At 44.2% G+C, this 20,378-nt stretch overlaps 1 protein-coding gene across 6 annotated transcripts in view; it reads right to left on the bottom strand.

The window, feature by feature from the left end:
* The window catches only part of Syne1 (spectrin repeat containing nuclear envelope protein 1), a 290,715-nt gene that overhangs the window by 214,509 nt on the left and 55,828 nt on the right, over positions 1 to 20,378 (bottom strand). For all 6 annotated transcript variants that reach the window (XM_045158726.1, XM_045158729.1, XM_045158728.1 and 3 more), the window contains exons 29-37: positions 19,044 to 19,370; positions 17,488 to 17,640; positions 16,736 to 16,903; positions 15,292 to 15,468; positions 13,740 to 13,886; positions 8,988 to 9,113; positions 6,935 to 7,111; positions 5,266 to 5,531; positions 405 to 2,565 (exon numbers count right to left, since the gene is read on the bottom strand). In XM_045158726.1, the coding sequence (XP_045014661.1) occupies positions 405 to 2,565; positions 5,266 to 5,531; positions 6,935 to 7,111; positions 8,988 to 9,113; positions 13,740 to 13,886; positions 15,292 to 15,468; positions 16,736 to 16,903; positions 17,488 to 17,640; positions 19,044 to 19,370 (3,702 nt within the window). The remainder of the gene's footprint in view (positions 1 to 404; positions 2,566 to 5,265; positions 5,532 to 6,934; positions 7,112 to 8,987; positions 9,114 to 13,739; positions 13,887 to 15,291; positions 15,469 to 16,735; positions 16,904 to 17,487; positions 17,641 to 19,043; positions 19,371 to 20,378) is intronic.

Below are 20,378 nucleotides of genomic sequence, written 5' to 3'. Positions count from 1 at the left end.
GCTTCCAGCCTCTGCAAACGAACTCCAGACGCGTGCGCCCCCTTGTGCATCTGGCTAACGTGGGACCTGGGGAACCGAGCCTCGAACCGGGGTCCTTAGGCTTCACAGGCAAGCGCTTAACCGCTAAGCCATCTCTCCAGTCCTTGAGGTGTTTTTAATTTGTTAAGATAAGGTCTCATGTAGGTCAGTCTGCCCTCAAGTTCGCTATGAACTGGCTGAGGATAAACTTCAACTCCTGATCCTCTTGCCCAGACCTCCCAACCTCCGAAGTGCTGTGGTTATAGAGGTGAGCCTCCACACCCAGCTAAATAGTTCTTAACCAACCCACCCATCCACCCACAACACTCCCAGGTGTTTACAATGAAGCAGCCTGGAGAAAGAGAAGCCGAGCGCCCCCTACCGACCTGCCGGGCGCGCAAGGCTTCCTGCAGGTCTCCGTCCAGCTCAGAGAGTTCCGCCAGGGTGCGTTCCAGCTCAGCAGACATCAGCTCCTTGGCCTTGGTGGACTTCTCCTGCTCCCTGTGGCTCAGGGCGCTCATGATCCTCAGGCTGGACTGGACCTCCTCCTGGTGGATCTGGGTCTTTCGGATCTCTTCCTGGATGTCCTGGAGCCTGAGGTCCAGGCACACAGGCCCAGTGAGCTCCGCTTTCACCCTCCGCAGCCAGTCCAGGGAGCGGCTCATCTCAGTCTGGAAGTCGATGCTCTGGACCATTCGGCTCTCACACTCTGTCACTGCCTGGCCAATGCCAGAAGTCAACAGTTTTAAGTCCTCTTGCCAGGTATGGACCTGACCCTTGGCTTTCTCATAAGCTGAGGGATCAAGGTTTGGAGCCAGGTCCTCCAGATGCAAGGCGACCCTCTTCAGCAGAATCCCCGAGTCCTGCAGGCTGCCTGCCAGGGAGTGATACACTTTAAGCTTGTCCTCCACCGGCAGCGTTTCCTCGTTCACCTTGGACTGCTCGGCTTTCACAGCCTCTAGCTGACAGCCTAGCTGCTGGCGCATCTTCACATGTTCCTGGTAAGTGCTCGTGATGTCTTCGAACAAGCTCACCCTTTGTTCCGCCTGCCTCTTCAGCCTGTGATGCAAAGTGACCAGATGCAGCATGCTGTCCGGCTGCCACGGCTGGCCCGTGCTGCGGAAGCTTTCTTTTTTCTGGTTCAGTTCATCCACCGCCTCCCCAAGGCTCACCACCTCTCCCAGAAGGGTCTTGCAGCTCTCCTGAAGACACAGACTCTCCTCAGCGTCCAGCTCCGAGGGGACTTTCCTCATCTTCAAGAACTGATCTTCAAGCTCACCCAGGGCTTGGGCTGTCAGTTCGATCAGGGAAGCGTACTCCTTCCGAGCCAGAATTGCTTCCTGGACTTTATAGAACTTGTCTTTGGCCAATGCAACAATGACGTTAAATTGCTGGGGCAGAGCAAGCAGCTTCTCACTGAGGTAGGAGTGGTCAACTTCATTCAGAGAAGGTAGCATGGCCTGTCCAGCTCTCTGCAGCGTGAGTAGGAGGCTCTCGTATTCTGGAGACTGTTCGAGAACGTGTTGGTATTTGTCTGATTGTGCGTGGAGCTCACTGCTCTCACTCATGAGGTTGATCTCAGGAAACGTAATGATGTCTGCCTGCTTGAGCCAGTGACAGGCTTTGTCCAGATCTTCCTTGAAATGCTTTCGAGATACTAAATTCTTCTCCAGCTCTTGTAACCGGTGACTACACTTTTGCAAAACAGAGTCATAGACGCTCTGCAATTCCTGAAGCTTCCCAAGCACTTCCCCCTTTTCCTGCTCAGTGACTCCCTTCATGACTTCTCGACCCTGCGCCCAAAGTCCGGTGACTTCATTCTGGTAGGTCTTGAGGCTGGCCTGGGTGCTCTTGCATGTTTTAACCTGCTTGCTCACGTCATCTGGTAGGAGGCAGATGTGCTCCCGGAACATGATCTTCCGTTCATGCTGCTGAATCTGGCTGGTCACCTGAAACACGGCCATGAGAAACTGGGCTTTCTCAGACAAAGCCTTGTTTAAGTACTTTCTTCGCTGGCCCACTAAGTCGCTGAGACAGTTCACATGCTTCTGTGCATCCGAGAGCGCCTTCTGAATTACCTTGCGCTCGTTGAGGCCGAGATCAGCCATGACCCGGTCGGCATCCTTGGTCAGAGACCTCAGGAGCATCTGCTTGGTCTCCAGCTCACTGCACACGGCCAGGTGGTCCACGAGGAGGCTCTGCGCCACGTCAGGGGGTGGGCTCTGCTTCAGGGCCTCCGCGATGCTGGGCTGCTGCTCTTCCGCCCACTCCATCAGCTCCTGGAATCGGGACTGCACCACATGCAGCTCCTCCAAGTTGGTGACCGACACCTGGATTTTCCTCTTAACAAGGTCCTCGAGCTGAAACCAGCGCTGCTCAAAGTGACTGGTCTGCTCTTTCACGAGCTCCTTGTCATCTAGATTCAGATGCTCTGTCATTTTCTGCTTCTGTTCTTTCAGATCCTCGATGGCATGCTTCTTTTCCTGCAACGCCAGTGCCAACTTCTTCAAAGCTTCCAAGTGGACAGCTGTGCTCTCTGCGTTGGATCTAAAGACATATAGCAAGACAGAAGAGCAAATTAGCTCATTATCACAGTGCGGTGGCTTCACTGCGATCTGCCCCCCATAGCCTAATGTGAATTTGAATGTTTGGTCCCCAGAGGGTGGCAAGTTGGGAGGTGGAGCCTTGTTGGAGGAAGTGTGTTGATGGGGTGGCCTTTGGGGTGTTATAGTCCAGCTTTCCTTGGCCAGAGCTCCGTTGACATAGACTATTTCCTCCTAGATAATGTGACAAGATGTAATGCCCAGCCTCTTCTCTACCATGATTTTTGTGCTGTGATGAAACTTCCCCTTGAGACTATAAACTGAAAATGCACCATTTTTCCATAAGCTGCTTTTGGTTAGGTGTTTTGTCCCAGCTTTCAGAAGGGAACTGCAGCACGTGTTAAATTACATCTCACCATTTTCCTTAAGTAGATATTCTTAGCTCAGGATCATTGTCAGTTGCCCAATTTATGGTGTGTTAATAAAGGTGCTGCAATTGGAATGGAATACACATCTCATCTGCTCCCGTATCAGAAGCTGAATCAAATCAAGCTGTCTCGGTGTGTCTCAACTGGATAGTGCTGCTCTCCAAGCATATCTCCACCTGCTTTTAACTTACCAACTGTTTGGAACCTGCCTAGTAACATGATCCCTATACAGTCTATGCACATTGAGAAACAGTGATTGACTGCAGCATTAAAAATGGTATTGAATGAAATGGATAATAATTGAGTCATGTCCTTTTTTTTTTTTATTTTCTGAGAGCAAGACCCAGTAAATAGTAGTGAGATGGTGAAATCTTTCTGGATGGCTCTAAGAGCTATTCAGCATTTGCTAAGGTATTTCTGTGCAGGTGTGTATTTAGATATTGGAAATCTCATGATGTGAGGAACTGTCACAATTTTGCATGTGGGTGGTATGTGCAAGTGTACATAGAGGACAGAGGTCACTGTTATTTGTCTTTCTCAATTGTTCTCTGCTTGTTTTTTTTTTTTTTCTCCCTGAGATAGGCTCTCTTACTTAACCCAAAGCTTAGCTAGATCACCTGGGGGAACTGCCTGCCTCCACCACCCAGGCATTACACCATCACATGTGGCATTGATACGGGTTCTGGGGATTCAAACTCAGGTCTTTACATATGTGCAGCAAGCATTTTACCCACTGATCCATGGTGCCAGCCCTCGTCATCTTTTAAACTAGAAAGCACACATGAAAAAGCTGGCCTTTATGTTCTATCTTGAATTTACATGAAGAGATCTGTACTGTCACGAGCCAGGTCAGGAGGCAGGGTACTGAGTTGTGTCTTGGGCACATCAGGTTTGAGTTGCCTACTAACCTTCTGCAAGTCAGAAATATGAGGTGTTTTTTTTTTTTTTTTTTCTGATACGGACTGGAGATATTCCAAATGCCAGTAAGTGTTAATCATCAAGGAAAAGTAAACATGTGAGAGAATGGCATGCCAAGATAAACAAACTGAGAGAAGCCATGATTTTACTACTTCTAGAATAATTTAAGCAGTTTCCATTGCTATAAGATAACAGATTATGGTAGACAAAGTACATATTTAATAGTTATAGCTTCCAAGCCACGGAAAGGTCTTCATATGATGGACTAGTGTGCAGAGGGATGGTACTTATTTTTCAGAAAAGAAAAAAAAGCTATGAGGTACTCAAGGATCACAGTATCTATAAGGATGCAAAATAATTGAATTTTAAATGTTTATTAATTTCTAGGAAATGACTGTAGTGGCTTAGATGTGAAATGCCCCCCAAAACATAGGCTAATGTTTTTGAACACTTGGTTTCTAGCTGTTGGTGCTGCCTTGAAAGTTCTGTGAAAACTTTCGCACACAGAGCCCCACTGGTGAAAATGGGTCACTGAGTGTAGACCTTGCAGTTTTATAGAATGACCCTACGTCCTACCTGCTTTCTGCTTCCTGTTCCAAGATGGGAGGAGTCTCAACTGCATACTCCTGACACCTTGGGATAGCCAACTGTCATGCCTTCCCCTTCAAGATAGACTCCTCCAAATGTGATTCGCAATTAACTGTTTCTCCTTGAAGTTGCTTTGTGTCAGGCATTTGGTCGCAGCAACATGAAAAGCCACTACAATGACCTAATGTGACAGAACTACACAGAACTAATCACTTTACAGACTTGTCAAGAAAACTCCGGGGCTACACAGATGGCTCAGTGGTTAAACACACTTGCACACAAGGCCTGACAGCCTAGGTTTGATTCCCTAGAGCCCAGATAAAGCCAGATGCACTAAGTGCCTATGTCTGGCATTCTTTTGCAGTGGCAAGAGACTCTAATGCATCCAAATTCATTCTTTCATCCCCCCCCCCCCCCGCCATCTCTCTTTAATAAAAATTAAAACAAGAAACTTCTGGAGCACAGAGAGTCAGGATGGGTCCACTTTATGAATTCATGGTTGGCTGCTCATCACTGGTGGCCAGAAAAAAAAAGATAGAAACATTCTTAGAAAATTCCTCAAGGTCACAGAGTATTTGTCTGTGTGGACAATCTTTGAAACCACAGAGAAACACTGCGCTGTTTTCAAGTGTTCTCTCTTGCTCATTGTGGCTAGTGTGAAGCCAGGAAGTACTGGAGTCTGTGTCCATATGACAGCACCCGGATCTCAATGAAGTTTCCGCTAACTTCTGGCTTAGCAGTATGGTGACCTGCTGAAGAGTGTCTGTTACCTGGCCAGGTTATCCCATTCCGTAGTAAACTTTTCTAAGAAGGCTTCCACAACCGTCATCCGGTCATGGTAATCACTGGTTCTCTGAAGATCCTCTTCCCTCTGAGTGCACAGCTGCTCACACTGAAGACACAGATCCTGCCACTGGTCACTGAGGTGACCGATTTCCTTGTGTTCAGGGGACTCCTGCTGCTTGGTGAGCTGGTTCACCTTTTCCACAATGGAGCCCACGGATGCCCGCTTGCACTGCAGCTGCTCAGCAAAATCCTAGTGTAACCATAGAAAATAAGCAGGATGGACCCTCTACGCCAACACAGTGAAACACGGATATAACACTTCCAAAAGAAATCTAAATCTCTAAAGTTCGCCAAGCTTCCTTACCATGTGTGTAGGAATCATAATAATAACTTTGGCATTTTCTTTCATTGTGTTGTTTTGAGAGGCATCAAAGTAACTTAATTTCCTTTGTTTTTTTCAAAACTTTCTTTCTTTTTTTTTTTTTTTTTTTTGTTTTGTTTTTCAAGGTAGGGTCTTACTCTAGTCCATGCTGATCTGGAATCCTCTATGGAGTCTCAGGGTGGCCCCAAACTCACAGTAATCCTCCTATCTCTTCTTCCTGAGTGTGGGATTATGGGTATGTGCCACCATGCCTGGCTCCTCAAAACTTTGAAAGAGATTTTATTTATTTGCAAGATGAAAGAGAGGGAGCCGCGGGAGGGGCAGAAGGGTAGAGAAGGAAGGGAGAGAGGGAAGAAGAGAGAAAGGGGAAGAAGAAAGAAAGAGAGAAAGTGAGTTGCAGGTCATCTTGCCACTGCAGATGAACTACAGACACATACGCCACATTGTGCATCTGGCTTTACGTGAGCACTGGGGAATCAAAACCAGGCTGTCAGACTTATGCAGGCAAGTGCCTCAATCACTGATCCATTTCTCCAGCCCCAAGAGTTGCTTGTGTGAAAGGAGGAAGTCTCCCTTATGCCATCACCCATTCTTTGTTCTGCATCTGCAAACAGTCTTCCCGTAGATAATACATATGACATACTGTCATAGGAAACTTGAGAATCCAATCCTCTTTCCAATACAGTTAACGTACTTTAAATAATTCTCTATCACACTTCTTTATATACACGTATATAATATAGTCATATTTCTATTATGGTTTAAATGAAGTACATATTAAATAAATTTATAATTTATTGATAGGCCTATGTTTCTACACCTTTGAGAAACATAAAACTTTATGTGTTTGTTTAGCAGCAGGCTTAAGGCTCTGTGGGGTAGGTGACAGTTGTCTTTCTCAGGAACAATGTGCTGTGATAAGAAATGGCCACATGGAACATCAAGAATATTCTTTTTTTTTTTTTCCTTGGAAGAAGACCTTGTTATGTTTCCCAGGCTGGTTTGAACTCCTGGGCCGAAGCCATCCTCCTACCTCAGCTTCTGAAGTAGGTGAGACTCTAGATACATACCTCACTGAGGACCATTTACTTTTTGGTCTGTCTTGAAGTCCTGCCACCAAAGCTCAGATTCTCTCAGTCCTTAAATAGCTATATCCTGATGTCTAAGGCTGGACAGACATCTAGGCATACTGCAACAAATGTGTAGGGTCCATTTCACCTTTCTCCTGTCCTGTCCTCCTTTATCTCCCCCAGAGAGAAGTCACTTCCCACCTTGGCTTGGACAAACATGTTCTGGGCGACGTTTGGCTCCAGCTCAGAGGGCCTCCTCCTCATGTTCTGCAGCTGCTGGTCAGCATCCTGAAGATAAATCCAGAGCTCTGCCTTCAAGTGCTTGATCTCTTCCCAGCCCTGAGTCAGGTTCTGTGCCTGCACCAGCCTCTGTTCAATCTTGAGGGAACACAGACGTACAAATTAGGAGGCTTGGAGAGAAACATCCACGCTTGGTGGATCAGAGCTGAAATCTTTAACGGGTCTGTGCACAGCGACTGATACCCGTGTACACATTCATCCACGTGTGTGCACTGCATGTGTGCACACACACACACACACACACGTGCAAACGCACACATGCAGACCAACCAATCCACAAAGGACTTTTTAAATTTGCTTCAGGAAAAGCAGATTTTACTTGAAGTTTAGATTTTCATAGAATTTAAGTATCCAAAAATCTATGCCATACATTTTCAATCAGTGTTGTATAGGCCAAGACATTCAAACAACGTATTAGTTAAAAAGTTGCCCAAATAGCTTTTCACATTGGGTCTTATAATAGACCTCTGCTTGACTCATGGATTTGGTGTTGAGGTAACTAGAAGCACATTGTCGTGTTCTCTTTTACACGGCGTCTTTCCACCTAGTAAAACACCAGGGTTTTTATATGTGTTTGCTTGTGTTTGTACCAGGGTCTCACTGTGGAGGTTAGGCTTGCCTTGAACTCCTGGCAATCCTCCAGCTTCCACTTCCTAAGTGCTGGGATTAAAGGTACAAGACACCCACCAGCTACATATTGAGTTATTAATGTTTTATACATACGTGTGTGTGTGTGTGCACATATATCTTTCCATTTGCTTTTCTGGCTTCTGAAACTATATAATGTGTTTCAATGAATCATTTATAGCCAAGATATGGATTCTATTATCCTTTAAAAAGATTTAACCCCAAAGATGAGGGTCCCCAGGGAAACAGGAACAGGGGACAGAGAATAAAATTGCATAAGCTGTTAAAAAAATAAATAACAAAAAGTTTTCAAGTCTAACCTTAATAATAGAAAAGATGAAAACACTATTTTAAGACTTTCGTTTTTCTCTGGATCATTTTTACACTGTTTTCCCCCTTGTATCATAGTTACATTTCAATATTATTACGTGACTATTTAACAAATTAAATAAGGAAACCAAGCCCCACTTTTCTCCCCAGCAGGACTCGCTGCGGTGTGCGGAAGCATCAGGGCAGTGGTGGAGATCTGCCGGCCGCGCAGGTGCCCATCAGACCCCCCAGCACTTTCCACAGAGGCTCAAGGCAGCCTGTGAGGACTTCCAGCAACATACTCCATAACCGCTGCCAAAATGAGAGGGATCGTGACAGATGCTATGTTCTCTGGTGCCTTTGCTACAATAAAGCTAGGGTCACAAGGCCACCTTTAAGTGTTACTTGAAGAGAAAAATGAAAAAAGGAGAAAAGAACCAAAAAAGGGTATTGAAAAGCAGGAAAGGGAGAGAGATAATGGTAATTAAGAAGCAAGAAGAGGAAGGAGGTAACGGCAGTAGCTGAATGAGACTAAATGAATCATGTACAATTCCAGCTTGTCAGTTTCAGCCTGCAGGTATTTGTAGGACTTGGTGGAAATTTACATATTGATTAAAATATTGATTTATTATAATGACTATGGGAATATCATAGCAAGAATAATGCATGAGGGCTGGAGAGATGGTTTAGTTGTTAAGGCACTTGCCTGTAAGGCCAAAGGACCCAGGTTCAATTCCCCAGGGCCCACATAAGCCAGATGCACAAGGTGGCACATGCATCTGGAGTTCATTTGCAGTGGCTGGAGACCCTGGTGCACCCATTCTCTCTATCCTTCTCTCTCTCTCCCCCCACTCAAATAAATAATAAGTAATAATAAAATATTTAAGAATAATTCAAGGGAAATATTCTTTAAGACTCATAAAACTTTTGAATAGGAGAACACAATAAAACAGACAACTTAATGTGATAATATATGTGCATTTGTTATTGTTGTTTGTTTGTTTGTTTGTTTGTTTACCAGCTGCTCTGTTTGTTGAATGTCTTTGGCTGTAGTTTTCACTGAAGAGTTTGACAAGTCACACATGGAACAAAGGAGGTCCAAGTAGGTCCTGCACTGCTCCTGCAAAGCTCTGAAGTGCTTTACCTGAAGAACGACAATGGTTAGCGTGAGACGGAAGTGTACAGTACTTGGGTAGCAAACATTGTGTAGCCTTGCAATATTTTATTGGCCTTTCAAAAATAATCTTGTCATCTCAGTGTTTTCCTATTTATCCTGAAACATCCTCATGATTCATAGAAGATTCCGACACACGGACTGGGTGTTGTGACTGTCCATCTGCTTCTTGTTATGAGGAGAGCTGTCTGCCTGGTCTTGGAACGAGGGAACCCCGAGGCATGCCTCCAGTCTTTCCAGATTTTCTGTCTACAGCCTTTCTTTCCAGAGTCCCCTGAGTCCCACTGGGATTTCATCTCAGAGAATCCACAATGGACTGTCTTGCTTCTTCACGGACTTTTGTGTATCTTAAAGTCAAGGCCACAATCCAAGTGAGGTGAGAGGCCTCACTGGAGGAAGGCAAAAGCACTGGGCTTCCTTTCTCTGCAAGAAGCTCATCTCCTCTGTTTTCCTTTCCATGAGCCCAATAGAGGAAACATGGAGAAATGGGTTTCTTTGAGAGTGATGAGGGCCTAGACAAGTTGAGATTTAAATACTGGACATAAAGCAGTCCACACAGAACAACCCTAGCTCTCCTGGTACATATGTTCTTTAAATATATATATATATATATTTGTATATATATATATATTTTTTTTTTCACTTCTGACCAGAGTCACAGAGAGTGTGGGTGTACCAGGGCCTCTTGCTGCTGCAAATGAACTCCAGGCGCATGTGCCACTTTGTGCATCTGGCTTTATGTGGCTACTGGGGAATTGAACCTGGGCCAGTAGGCTTTGTAAGCAAGTAACCCTAAGCTACAGAGACATCTCCATAGCCACTTAGGTTCTGATGAGAATTATAGACGATACAATAGCAAACAAACATGCACAGCAGCGTTTCACAATGCTAAAACTTGGTGGAAAAGACAACAGTGGTCAGAGTGACGAGTGACGTGTGAGGACAGAGCTCTGCTATTTCATTCCGTGTATCTCTAAGACTTCACAGAAGAATAACCCTGAAAACATACATACATACATACATGTTTGTTTGTTTGTTTATTTATTTATTTATTTATTTATTTATTTATTTATTTATTTGAAACTTACTACAGACACATCAAGTATTGGTATCATCATTCCCCTCCTCCCTGGCCCCGTTCCACTAAAGCCCCCAACCCCTTAGTGGGATTGCTGGTGCTCACCATGGAGTCATGGGTTATGAGTTGTGAGAGCAGGAGTCAGTCATTGTGGGGGAGGCAATGCCTCTTGCTATTCCTTCCCAGCCTGTGGCTCTTACAATCCGTCTGGCCCCCCTCTTCCACCAAATTCCCTGAGCCACGGCGGGTGCACTTTATGTCTACATCTGTGTTGAGCTCTCAGCAGCTCCTGGATTTGTTTTATTTATGGTGAGGGGGAGAATCCGAATGTCAGGGGTGTCCTGCCAGTGCAAAGGAACTCGAGATGTGTGTGTGTTTGCCATTTGTACTTCTTCTTCTGTGACCTGCCTGTACAGCTCTTTGCCCCATTTTGTGAGTGGGTTGTTTGACTTTTTATTGTTAGGTTTTTTGCATGTATGCATATATACATGTTAGGATGTGTGGAGGCCAGAGGACAATTATAGATGTTAACCCGAGGAATGTCTTCCACGTCTTTGTGAGGTGACCTTTCACTGGCCTGGGACTCACTAATCGGGCTAGGTTGGCAGGCAGCAAGTTTCAGGGATGCTCCTGTCTCCTCCTCTCCAATGCTGGGATTACAGGACCACACCACCATGGGGAATGGAGATTGGGCTCAGGTCTTCTTGCTTGCAAGATGAGCATTTTTCCACTCAGCAACCTCCCTAACCCCAGCAGTTTAAATTTTAAATTTAAATTTATTCTGAGATGTATGGTTGGCTTAATTCCAAGATTCCTGGATGCATCAATGCTTGAAAAGTTGCCAAAAGGATTTTTGCTAAAGTTAACTTCAAAGGCAAATAGGAGTGCTTTTCCTCATCTCCCCAATTTGTATTTTATGTCTTATAAACACATGGGGGTTCTGGAGAGATGGCTTGGTGGTTAAGGCACTTGCCTGCAAAGCCTAAGGACCCAGGTTCAATTCCCCAGGACCCGTGTAAAATGAGATGCACAAAATGGTGCATGCATCTGGAGTTTTTCTGCAGTAGCTAGAGGCCCTGGCACACCTATTCTCTCTGTCTCTCTCTTTCTTGGCTATTCTGAATGGAATCCAATGACTGTTTCTTGCGGTCATGCAGAGTATATTGTTACGTATTTGTGGGGTATTTAGCACAGGGAGATGCCAGAGTGACAGAATGCACTTTGAGAATCACATCGTGGATGCCAGACCCTGGATCTGCCACTCTTTGGGGTTGTTTGGAGTTGTCACTAGTGGGATTCTCCAATCATAGGCCTATACTAGCTGACCATTGGAGGCCTGCTCAGTTTCACACGAAGACAGCAGTTGTCAAGGAAAACACAAATTAGAACAAAACAAAAAAGAACGGAATCAAAACAAGATCCCTTCCCTTTCAGTGCACGTGAAACCCACATGTGTCTGCAACTTCTAATTCTCCTGTGTGGCAGCTTCCAAGTGGGAGGCACACACAGGGGAGGGCAGAGTCAGAGGACCACAGAGCCATGCAATCTGGAACTCAAGCAGGATCAGTCTCTGTGGTTACAAGTTATTCTGGGGAGCACAGTAAGTCCTGTCCTGTTCCAGCAGGACATAGGGAGTCACACTTTGTTTCCTTCTCTCCCTTTCTGGGAAATCAAGGAGAAAAATAAGCTTCTGGGTGGATTGTTTAGAATAAAAGACACTGCTACTAAAGATCCATGAGCCAAGCAATGCTGAAGAAAGCTCACAGTCTAAAGGGAATGTATCATGTGGATACAATGGAGAATTAAATCATATTCTTTGTGGGAAAATGGATGGAACTGGAGATGGTCGTATTATGTTAAGTGAAATAAACCAGATGCAGAAAAATAAGGATCATATATTATTTCTCATGGGGGAATATAAGGGATGAAAAAGAGATGAAAATAGAAAGGGGACAAGGAGTAATCAAAGGATGTTATAGAGAAGTGAAAGCATCACAAACCCATTGTTTTATATAATGGATATATGCTGAAATTGTAAAATCAACTGGAATCTAGATAGTCTTTAATTCTTTCTTCTTAACTCAAAGACAGTCACTTTTCATTTGTGCTGATACGATGCTTTATAAAATATAGCATGTACACTGGTATGTAATTTTCAGGACTTAAGTAATGTAAGTCACTTATGGTAGCATATCTTGGGAATGGATTAAATACACTCTATTGGGATGAAATAAACAAATGAATTATATTAATCTCAGTGGTAAGAATATTGAATTCTTTTTACTTCATATCATTAATTCTTATCTGACAGCAGTAACATACACCACTGAATTCCTCTAAGATATTTTCCTACAAGATAAGCGCTGCATACATTTTAAAAAATATTCTTCTAGGGGCTGGAGCGATGGCTTAGCAGTTAAGGTGCTTACCTAAGAAGCCTTAAGGACCCAGGTTTGATTCCCCAGGACCCACATAAGCCAGATGCACAAGGTGATGCATGCACCTGGAGTTTATTTCAGTGGCTGGAGGCCCTGGCATGCCCATTTTCTGTATATGTGCCTCTTCTTTCTCTTTCTCTCTACCTCTCAAATGACTAACAACTAACTAAGTAACTAACTAAATATATATATATATATATATATATATGCATATATATATACACACACATATATATAATGTTTAAAAATATTATCCCATAATGCAATAAGTCTCAGTCACAGAATTTTAAGCTTGGAGATGCCATATGATATGAAATAACTTCCTTCCACATGATAATTAACAACCCTGTCATCTTTCATTCAGCAATCATTTCCTAAGCATCTTGTTTGTGGAAAGAAAAAAAAAAAAAAACCTCTGGTGGGAGAGACGCTCTTGTTACATTTGTTTACAGATCTTGTTCATTTGTGATATGACATTTGAATTTCATTATAACTTTGAAAAGCTTGTATATAGCTGGCCCTCTACTCCAAGATTCCACCGTTTATGTCAGATTACATTACATTTGCTATCTTAAATAATCTAGAAAGGATGTACAGAATCTGGGTGGATGAGTGAGTTATGTACCAGTGTTACACATACCATCGTGATATAAAGGATTTCACCTGCATATTCTGGTACCCATAACAGCTCTGAAATCATCTCTACCACTCCCCCACCCCGGATGCTAGGGAATGAATGCACTTTTGCTCATCACTTGACACAATAAGAAAGTGAGGCTGAGGGAAATTAAGTGATGGAGCACGCAGTCTCCTGCTGATCAGGTTTTGGAATTGATCTTTGGCTATGGAAGCTGCATTCTTTCTACTGAATCGGGTCCACATGCCAGTGTCTATCACTCTCACAGTTCTAGCCCTCATCTCCCTGGCTGTAACATAAGCTAGACTATACCCGAGGTCTGGCATGTACTTTCTCCTTGCTATTCCGAAGAGCCAGTGCAGCCTGACTTATCAGTGATGCTCCTCACGTTTCGAATGAATGAATTGACTCATAAGAGCAGTGATTGCTCCGGAGTCTCTTACCTGCTTCACGGCTTCTGCCCGGCTGAGAGGAGGCTGTGGACTGGGCTTTATGTCTGGCTGGACCGAAGCCAGCCACGCCTGACATTGCTGCAGGGTGTCTTGCCTGCTGACATACTTCTGAAGTTCTTGTTCCAAACTCTGGTACACCTGAGATAGAACATGTTGCGAGAGAGCTGATTTCTATGCAGAGACCCTCGCTGGCATTGGGTGAGGCTCACCAACCAGTCCATTGAAATGCTTGTCTTCCTCAGGACACCCTCACATCACAGACACATCTATGGTGGCTGCAGGTAGCCCAGGATATTGCAAACGGCAATCCCCACACTCTCAATCTACCCACATTTCACAATCTAACATGAATTGTCATGAATATGTATCAGAAGTTTAGGTAAAAAATAAGATCCCATTTTTTAAAAAGTATTTGTTTTTGTCCATTTTTATTTATTTAGTTGAGAGTGGCAGAGAGAGAAAGAGACAGAGAGAGAGAGAGAGGGAGAGAGAAAGGGAGAGAGAATGGGCACGCCAGGGCCTCCAGCCACTGCAAACGAACTCCAGACGCGTGCGCCACCTTGTGCATCTGGCTAACGTGGGACCTGGGGAACCGAGCCTCGAACCGGGGTCCTTTGGCTTCACAGGCAAGCGCTTAACCGCCAAGTCATCTCTCCAGCCCTAAAATCCCATTTTTAAGCATAAGTTTGTTTCTGTAACTGTGATGCTTGTGCTCTAGAGGTATGGTCAGGCTAGAACCAACTTACAGCCTATAGAGGTGTTTGAGGCCCGTTTTTCACTTTGGAAGTTACATTTCAGAACAAAAATTACCTCATTCAAGATTTTTTTTTTCCCTGACATGTCTTGGCAATTAATCCATCCTTAACAATCCAACTGATTTACACTTTATTCATAAAGATACATTGGGAAACAATCTTGTGTTTCCTAGATGTCAAGATGGTGCTTTTCCCAAGCAAACTTTGGTCAAGAAAAGAAGAAAGGGCTGGAGAGATGGCTTAGCGGTTAAGTGCTTGCCTGTGAAGCCTAAGGACCCCGGTTCGAGGCTTGATTCCCCAGGACCCACGTTAGCCAGATGCACAAGGGGGCGCACATGTCTGGAGTTCGTTTGCAGTGGCTGGAAGCCCTGGCGTGCCATTCTCTTTCTCTCTGCCTCTTTCTGTCTCTCTGTTGCTGTCAAATAAATAAATAAACAAAAAAATTTTAAATACGTTTAAAAAAAGAAAAGAAGAAAAAAAGTTTAATCTGGCATTCCTTTCATCACTGATACAAAAGAAGTAATAAGCAAATGCATTCCTGACACTGACACATTTATTATTTTCTTCTTCATTTAGGCTGCCCCTCATTCATTCTCATTCTAGTTAAAAATAAAAAAGAAAGGTGTTTCGTGATGCCTGGTAGTGCATGCCTGTAAGCCCAGCCAGCAGGCAGGCAGCCAGAGGCAGGAGGGTAAGAAGCTCTCGGTTGATCTGAGCACATCAGTATGTCCCTGTCTCAAAACAAGAAGGTGGAACATCGTCACCATAGAACATTCTGGAAGACTCACCCTCTGGGCTGTGCTGCAGATTGCCGAGTAGCTGTCCCTTGTGCCCTGCAGGTGGGCACGCACACTCTGCCTCAGCTTGGCTTGCAGGTGGTCCGCACACTGGTCTACTAAAGCGTCCCCTTTGACTTGAAGGCTGTTCAAGCGGTCTTCGAAACCGGCAATTTCTTCCATCATGGCCTGCAGAAGCGAGGCACGTGGAGAGCTAGTAACCTCCCAAACTTAGTGTCGCCCCGCCTTTTGTTTGAAACAGCCCACTCAGAAACAGAAAGCCTAATATCAAAATTTAGCTGTCTACCGGGGCTTTAGAAAGAATGTTGCCATCTATCATGGCTATGCATTAATTGAAAAGGCGCACACATAGTTTTCAGGAACCCGCCAATGGGGAGGGTGGGTGAGTCTGTGGGGTTAGTCATAAGGACGATGAGGTAACTTTAAGACTATGTGTAAGGGGTGGGTACCTTTTCCATGGGTTTGTAACCAGAGTTAGAGATGTCTACCCATGTGTCAGATTTTCTTTTTAAATCTAAAGTCTTCTAATTACACATATTTACTCCTCTAATATGTGTAGAAATCTAAAATCTGAATATAAATGTATATTATATCTAATTTATATACAACAACATTTATATTAATACAAATAACATTGACACTGACCATTAATTTAGCAACTGTGAGATAATCCAGGAAGCATATAGAAGTCCTAATAAATGTATGTTGCCCCTGTTAAGCAGATGACAGGCTAAAGGAAAGAGACGTCATATCACCCATCAAGGGGGCACAATAGTGCATAGCCCAGGCCCCCAGTGTTGGACACAGCTCTCTGCTGGATTGTAGCTCACACAGTAATTCCCTTGTATTCTCTAGTGAGCATTCTCAGGGATTAGATTGGGGAACAGGAACCATTTTTAAAAATTTTTAGGGCTGGAGAGATGGCTTAGCAGTTAAGCGCTTGCCTGTGAAGCCTAAGGACCCCGGTTCGAGGCTCGGTTCCCCAGGTCCCACGTTAGCCAGATGCACAAGGAGGCGCACGCGTCTGGAGTTCGTTTGCAGAGGCTGGAAGCCCTGGCGCGCCCATTCTCTCTCTCTCCCTCTATCTGTCTTTCTCTCTGTGTCTTTCGCTCTCAAATAAATAAATAAATAATTAAAAAAAATTTTAATATTTATGTATTTGCAAGCAGAGAGAGAGATAGAGAGAATGGGCACACTAGGGCCTCCAGCCATGGCAAATGAACTCCAGAGGTACACACCCCCTTGTGCTTCTGGCTTACATGGATCCTGGGGAATCGAACCTGAGTCCTTTGGCTTTGCACACAAGTGCCTTAACCGCTAAGCCATCCCTCCAGTCCCAGGAACCATTTTTTAATCAGGTTTGAAAGAGAGAGAGAGAGGAAGGGTGGTTAAAGCCATCCTATAGTCAGCAACTGGAGATCAGATGGACCCCTACCTTGTGATGGGCGAGCTGCTGGGTAATGGTCTCCAGGCTACTCGTCTCCAGAAGGTCAGGGGCCACCAGCCTGCTGGACATCTGCAGGAGCCACTTTTCTACCTCCTGGAGCTCACTGTTGTAATCCTCATGGTCTCTGACTTTGGCCTCCAGGCTAGAGACATGCTCCTGTGAAACCAGATGTCTATCAGAAGTGACTTTCATGGCAAAATAAAATAAATAAGTAAAACAAACCTACTCAAATCTATTCTGTATTTCAATAATGTCTAGGGTAGCTCATGCAGTACATAGAGTGGCTTGTATCAGAAACCTACGGGGATGGGTCTGGGGGCTTAGCAGTGGTAGAATCCATGTTCAGCACATGTAGGGTCCTGGGTTCCAGTCCCACCACTAATTAATTATTAGAAAACTATCAAGAATGGAGGGCCTAACAGGATGGTTTAGTGGTTAAGGTGCTTGCTTGGAAAGCCAAAGGACCCAGGTTAGATTCCCCAGGACCCACATAAGCTAGATGCATGCACTGGTATGCCCATTCTCTCTCTCCCTCTCTCCCTTCTTCCCTCTCCCTCTTTCGCTCTCAAACAAATAAATGAAAATTTAAAAAATTCAAAAGAATGGAATAAAACAGTTATCATGCAATTTAAAGGCCTTGTCCACTACCAGTCCTTTAAACTCTCCAGCAGAGGGGAAGAAGGGAGGGCATACATCTTGGCAAGTCAACATCATTTATAGCAGATTGTTTTCTCTCTCACCTTCCCTATGCTGCAGAGGTTCTGGTAGTCATGTTGAAGCTGATGTAGTTTGTCCTTTAGGGTCACATCTTGTACCAGTTCCAGGAGCGCTTCACCTTTCTCTTGCAATGAGGTCACAGATGGCTCATGGGATAGCACCACTTGTTGCAGAGACTTGCACCACAAAGAAAATAATAATAATGATACTAATGAATAATCTGGGTGTGGTGGCACACCTCTGTAATCCCAGCCCTTGGGAGGTGGAGGTAGGATGATCACTGTGAGTTCAAGGCCACCCTGAGACTAATATAATTAATCCCAGGTTAGCCTGGTCTAGAGAGAGACTCTGCTTCAAAATACAAAAAGAAAAGAAAAGAAAAGAATACACAGAGCTGGCTCAGCCATGTGAACAAGATGAGTATAAACAGATGGATGTCTGTGGCAAGTGGGACATGAGCTGCCTCAGAGAAAGATCAGGTAAATGTTTATTGAATCAGTAACAGAAAGCATTAGAGATAGACATCATGGCTAATCCAGTTTCCAAGTACGGCACAAGCAGAGCACGACGGAAAGGAATTCCATTGAGCTAAGTTGAACACAGTTTATGCTTTTATCTCTCACTTCATTACTTTTAGTAGAGACAAACAGATCTTAACATGAAAGGGAGTGAAGCCACTATTTTTTTTTTTTAGAGATCATGACATCTATTCCAGCTTGAGTTAGATGTGGCCCTAGGGAGATGAATGAAGCTGCAAACTTACTGAAATGGGATGAAAATGGTCCTTAAATATATGAGGGATTTGGTGGGTGAAGGGGAGGAGAAGAGACTGAGATTCTCATGGGCATTTTCACAGGACAGATCTAGGCTAAGGCCACACAGACATATCACTTGGAGTTGCTTGCTCAAACTTCTGCAGTAAAAGCTTTGTGTTAGGCCAGTACACCGTCATTCCTAAAGACCATCAATCACTATGTCATCCAGGCCCACTTGAAATAGATTATCTGCATGTGAGCTTTCATAACTGTCTCAACATTCTGAACAGGTAAAATATCTGTGTGTGTATAAGTATATATAACTGAATCAACATCACTATTTCCAACCTCATTTCTATGGGGTTTAGCTATAGTTAGTCAATTAGAACTTACTGTCTTTAAACTGTGATGTGTCTTTTTACATTTGCCATGTCACATTCTTTGGCCATGGATACCAATAAAAAGAAAAAAAATCAACGTAACTTCTACATGGAATAGATAATATTTATAGATACAGGAGCCTGATACAGATTACTTGGATCTGTATAACAGGATTGCAATTCTCAGAGAGTGATCTCCACTGATTAATTATATCAACTTTGGTTGCCAGTTCTCATAAACGGGTAATAGAAAAAGAAAAACACAAAACTCCAACGTGGTGTATGTAGTCAAATAAATCTACATAGGTTAACACCAGAAAGGATTTGTCTGATGTGAGTTGTAGCACTTGCATGGTCATGCATTTTGGGAATGATCTCTCTCTCTCTCATTTGGTTCCTGTCTGACATCTACACATTATCTGTTAATGGGCAGCAAGGACCTACCTTGTATTTTGATAATTGAGCTTTTTTCTCATATAGTTCCATTTTGGGTTCTTGTGGAGCATGGAGGATTTCCTGGTATTCTGCTATCCACCTACTCAGCGCCTTCCACTTATCTGAGAACTCCTTGGCTAAGTGAAGACCTTTCTCCAGGGACATGTGTTCTTTTCGGACAGTGCTGGTCAGTTCCTTCAGGTGTTCCATGTGGTCATGGATTTCTGTCCTCAATGTCTCTGCCTCACCTTCCTCTAAGTATTTTATAGCTCTTTCGCCTTTCTCCCGGGTTGACTTCAGCAAGCCGTGGCCTTTCTCCATGTCTTTTAACAATACCTGAGAAAGACAGTGGACAGAAAGTGAGTCTTATTCATCTCAGAAATTAATGGTCTTCCAGGTACCTTTCTTTTTAAAATTTTTATTTATTTATTTGAGAGCGACAGACACAGAGAGAAAGAGAGATAGAGGGAGAGAGAGAATGGGCACGCCAGGGCTTCCAGCCTCTGCATACGAACTCCAGAAGCGTGTGCCCCCTTGTGCATCTGGCTAACGTGGGACCTGGGGAACCAAGCCTCGAACCAGGGTCCTTAGGCTTCACAGGCAAGTGCTTAACCACTAAGCCATCTCTCCAGCCCCCAGGTACCATTTTTTGAGTCTACCTGCCTAAGTTTTTTTGAAGTTTGTATCCAGGTCTGACCTATCAAGAAATTAGAAAGCCTCTTTCCATCCAGAAAGCTTTTAAAATTCTTGATCAATGTACAAACCGGAAACTGAAGAACTCAATGTACCTTTTTTTTTTAAATTTTTTATTTATTTATTTGAGAGCGACAGACACAGAGAGAAAGACAGATAGAGGGAAAGAGAGAGAATGGGCGCGCCAGGGCTTCCAGCCTCTGCAAACGAACTCCAGACGCGTGCGCCCCCTTGTGCATCTGGCTAACGTGGGACCTGGGGAACCGAGCCTCAAACCGGGGTCCTTAGGCTTCACAGGCAAGCGCTTAACCGCTAAGCCATCTCTCCAGCCCTCAATGTACCTTTCACCTTCAGCAAATTCCCCAAAGATCTGAGTTTCACCTGGGTGAAGACACTTGGCTATGAGTTCTGCATTCCCTTTTCTTTTTTTTTTTTCTCATGTAAATGTCTAAACTGTCCTTAGTTAAGACCTGGTGGGCAACTGTTGGAGAAAAACCCTTCACACGTAAGTGAAAGCCAGGTTTGGTCTCAAAGAATTTATGTCTTTGAATTGAATCATGAGGATCATCAATCACATGGCACAGCGTGAACACATGAGCTTCCAGTGTCTGCTCACGGGAGGCACTTGTAGTGAGAGAACAGGAGAGGTCA

The sequence above is a fragment of the Jaculus jaculus genome, chromosome 9 (genome assembly GCF_020740685.1).
Source record: "Jaculus jaculus isolate mJacJac1 chromosome 9, mJacJac1.mat.Y.cur, whole genome shotgun sequence".
Taxonomy (NCBI): domain Eukaryota; kingdom Metazoa; phylum Chordata; class Mammalia; order Rodentia; family Dipodidae; genus Jaculus; species Jaculus jaculus.
The sequence above is the reverse complement of the archived record's forward strand: the minus strand, read 5'-3'. Positions and strand labels throughout refer to the sequence as shown.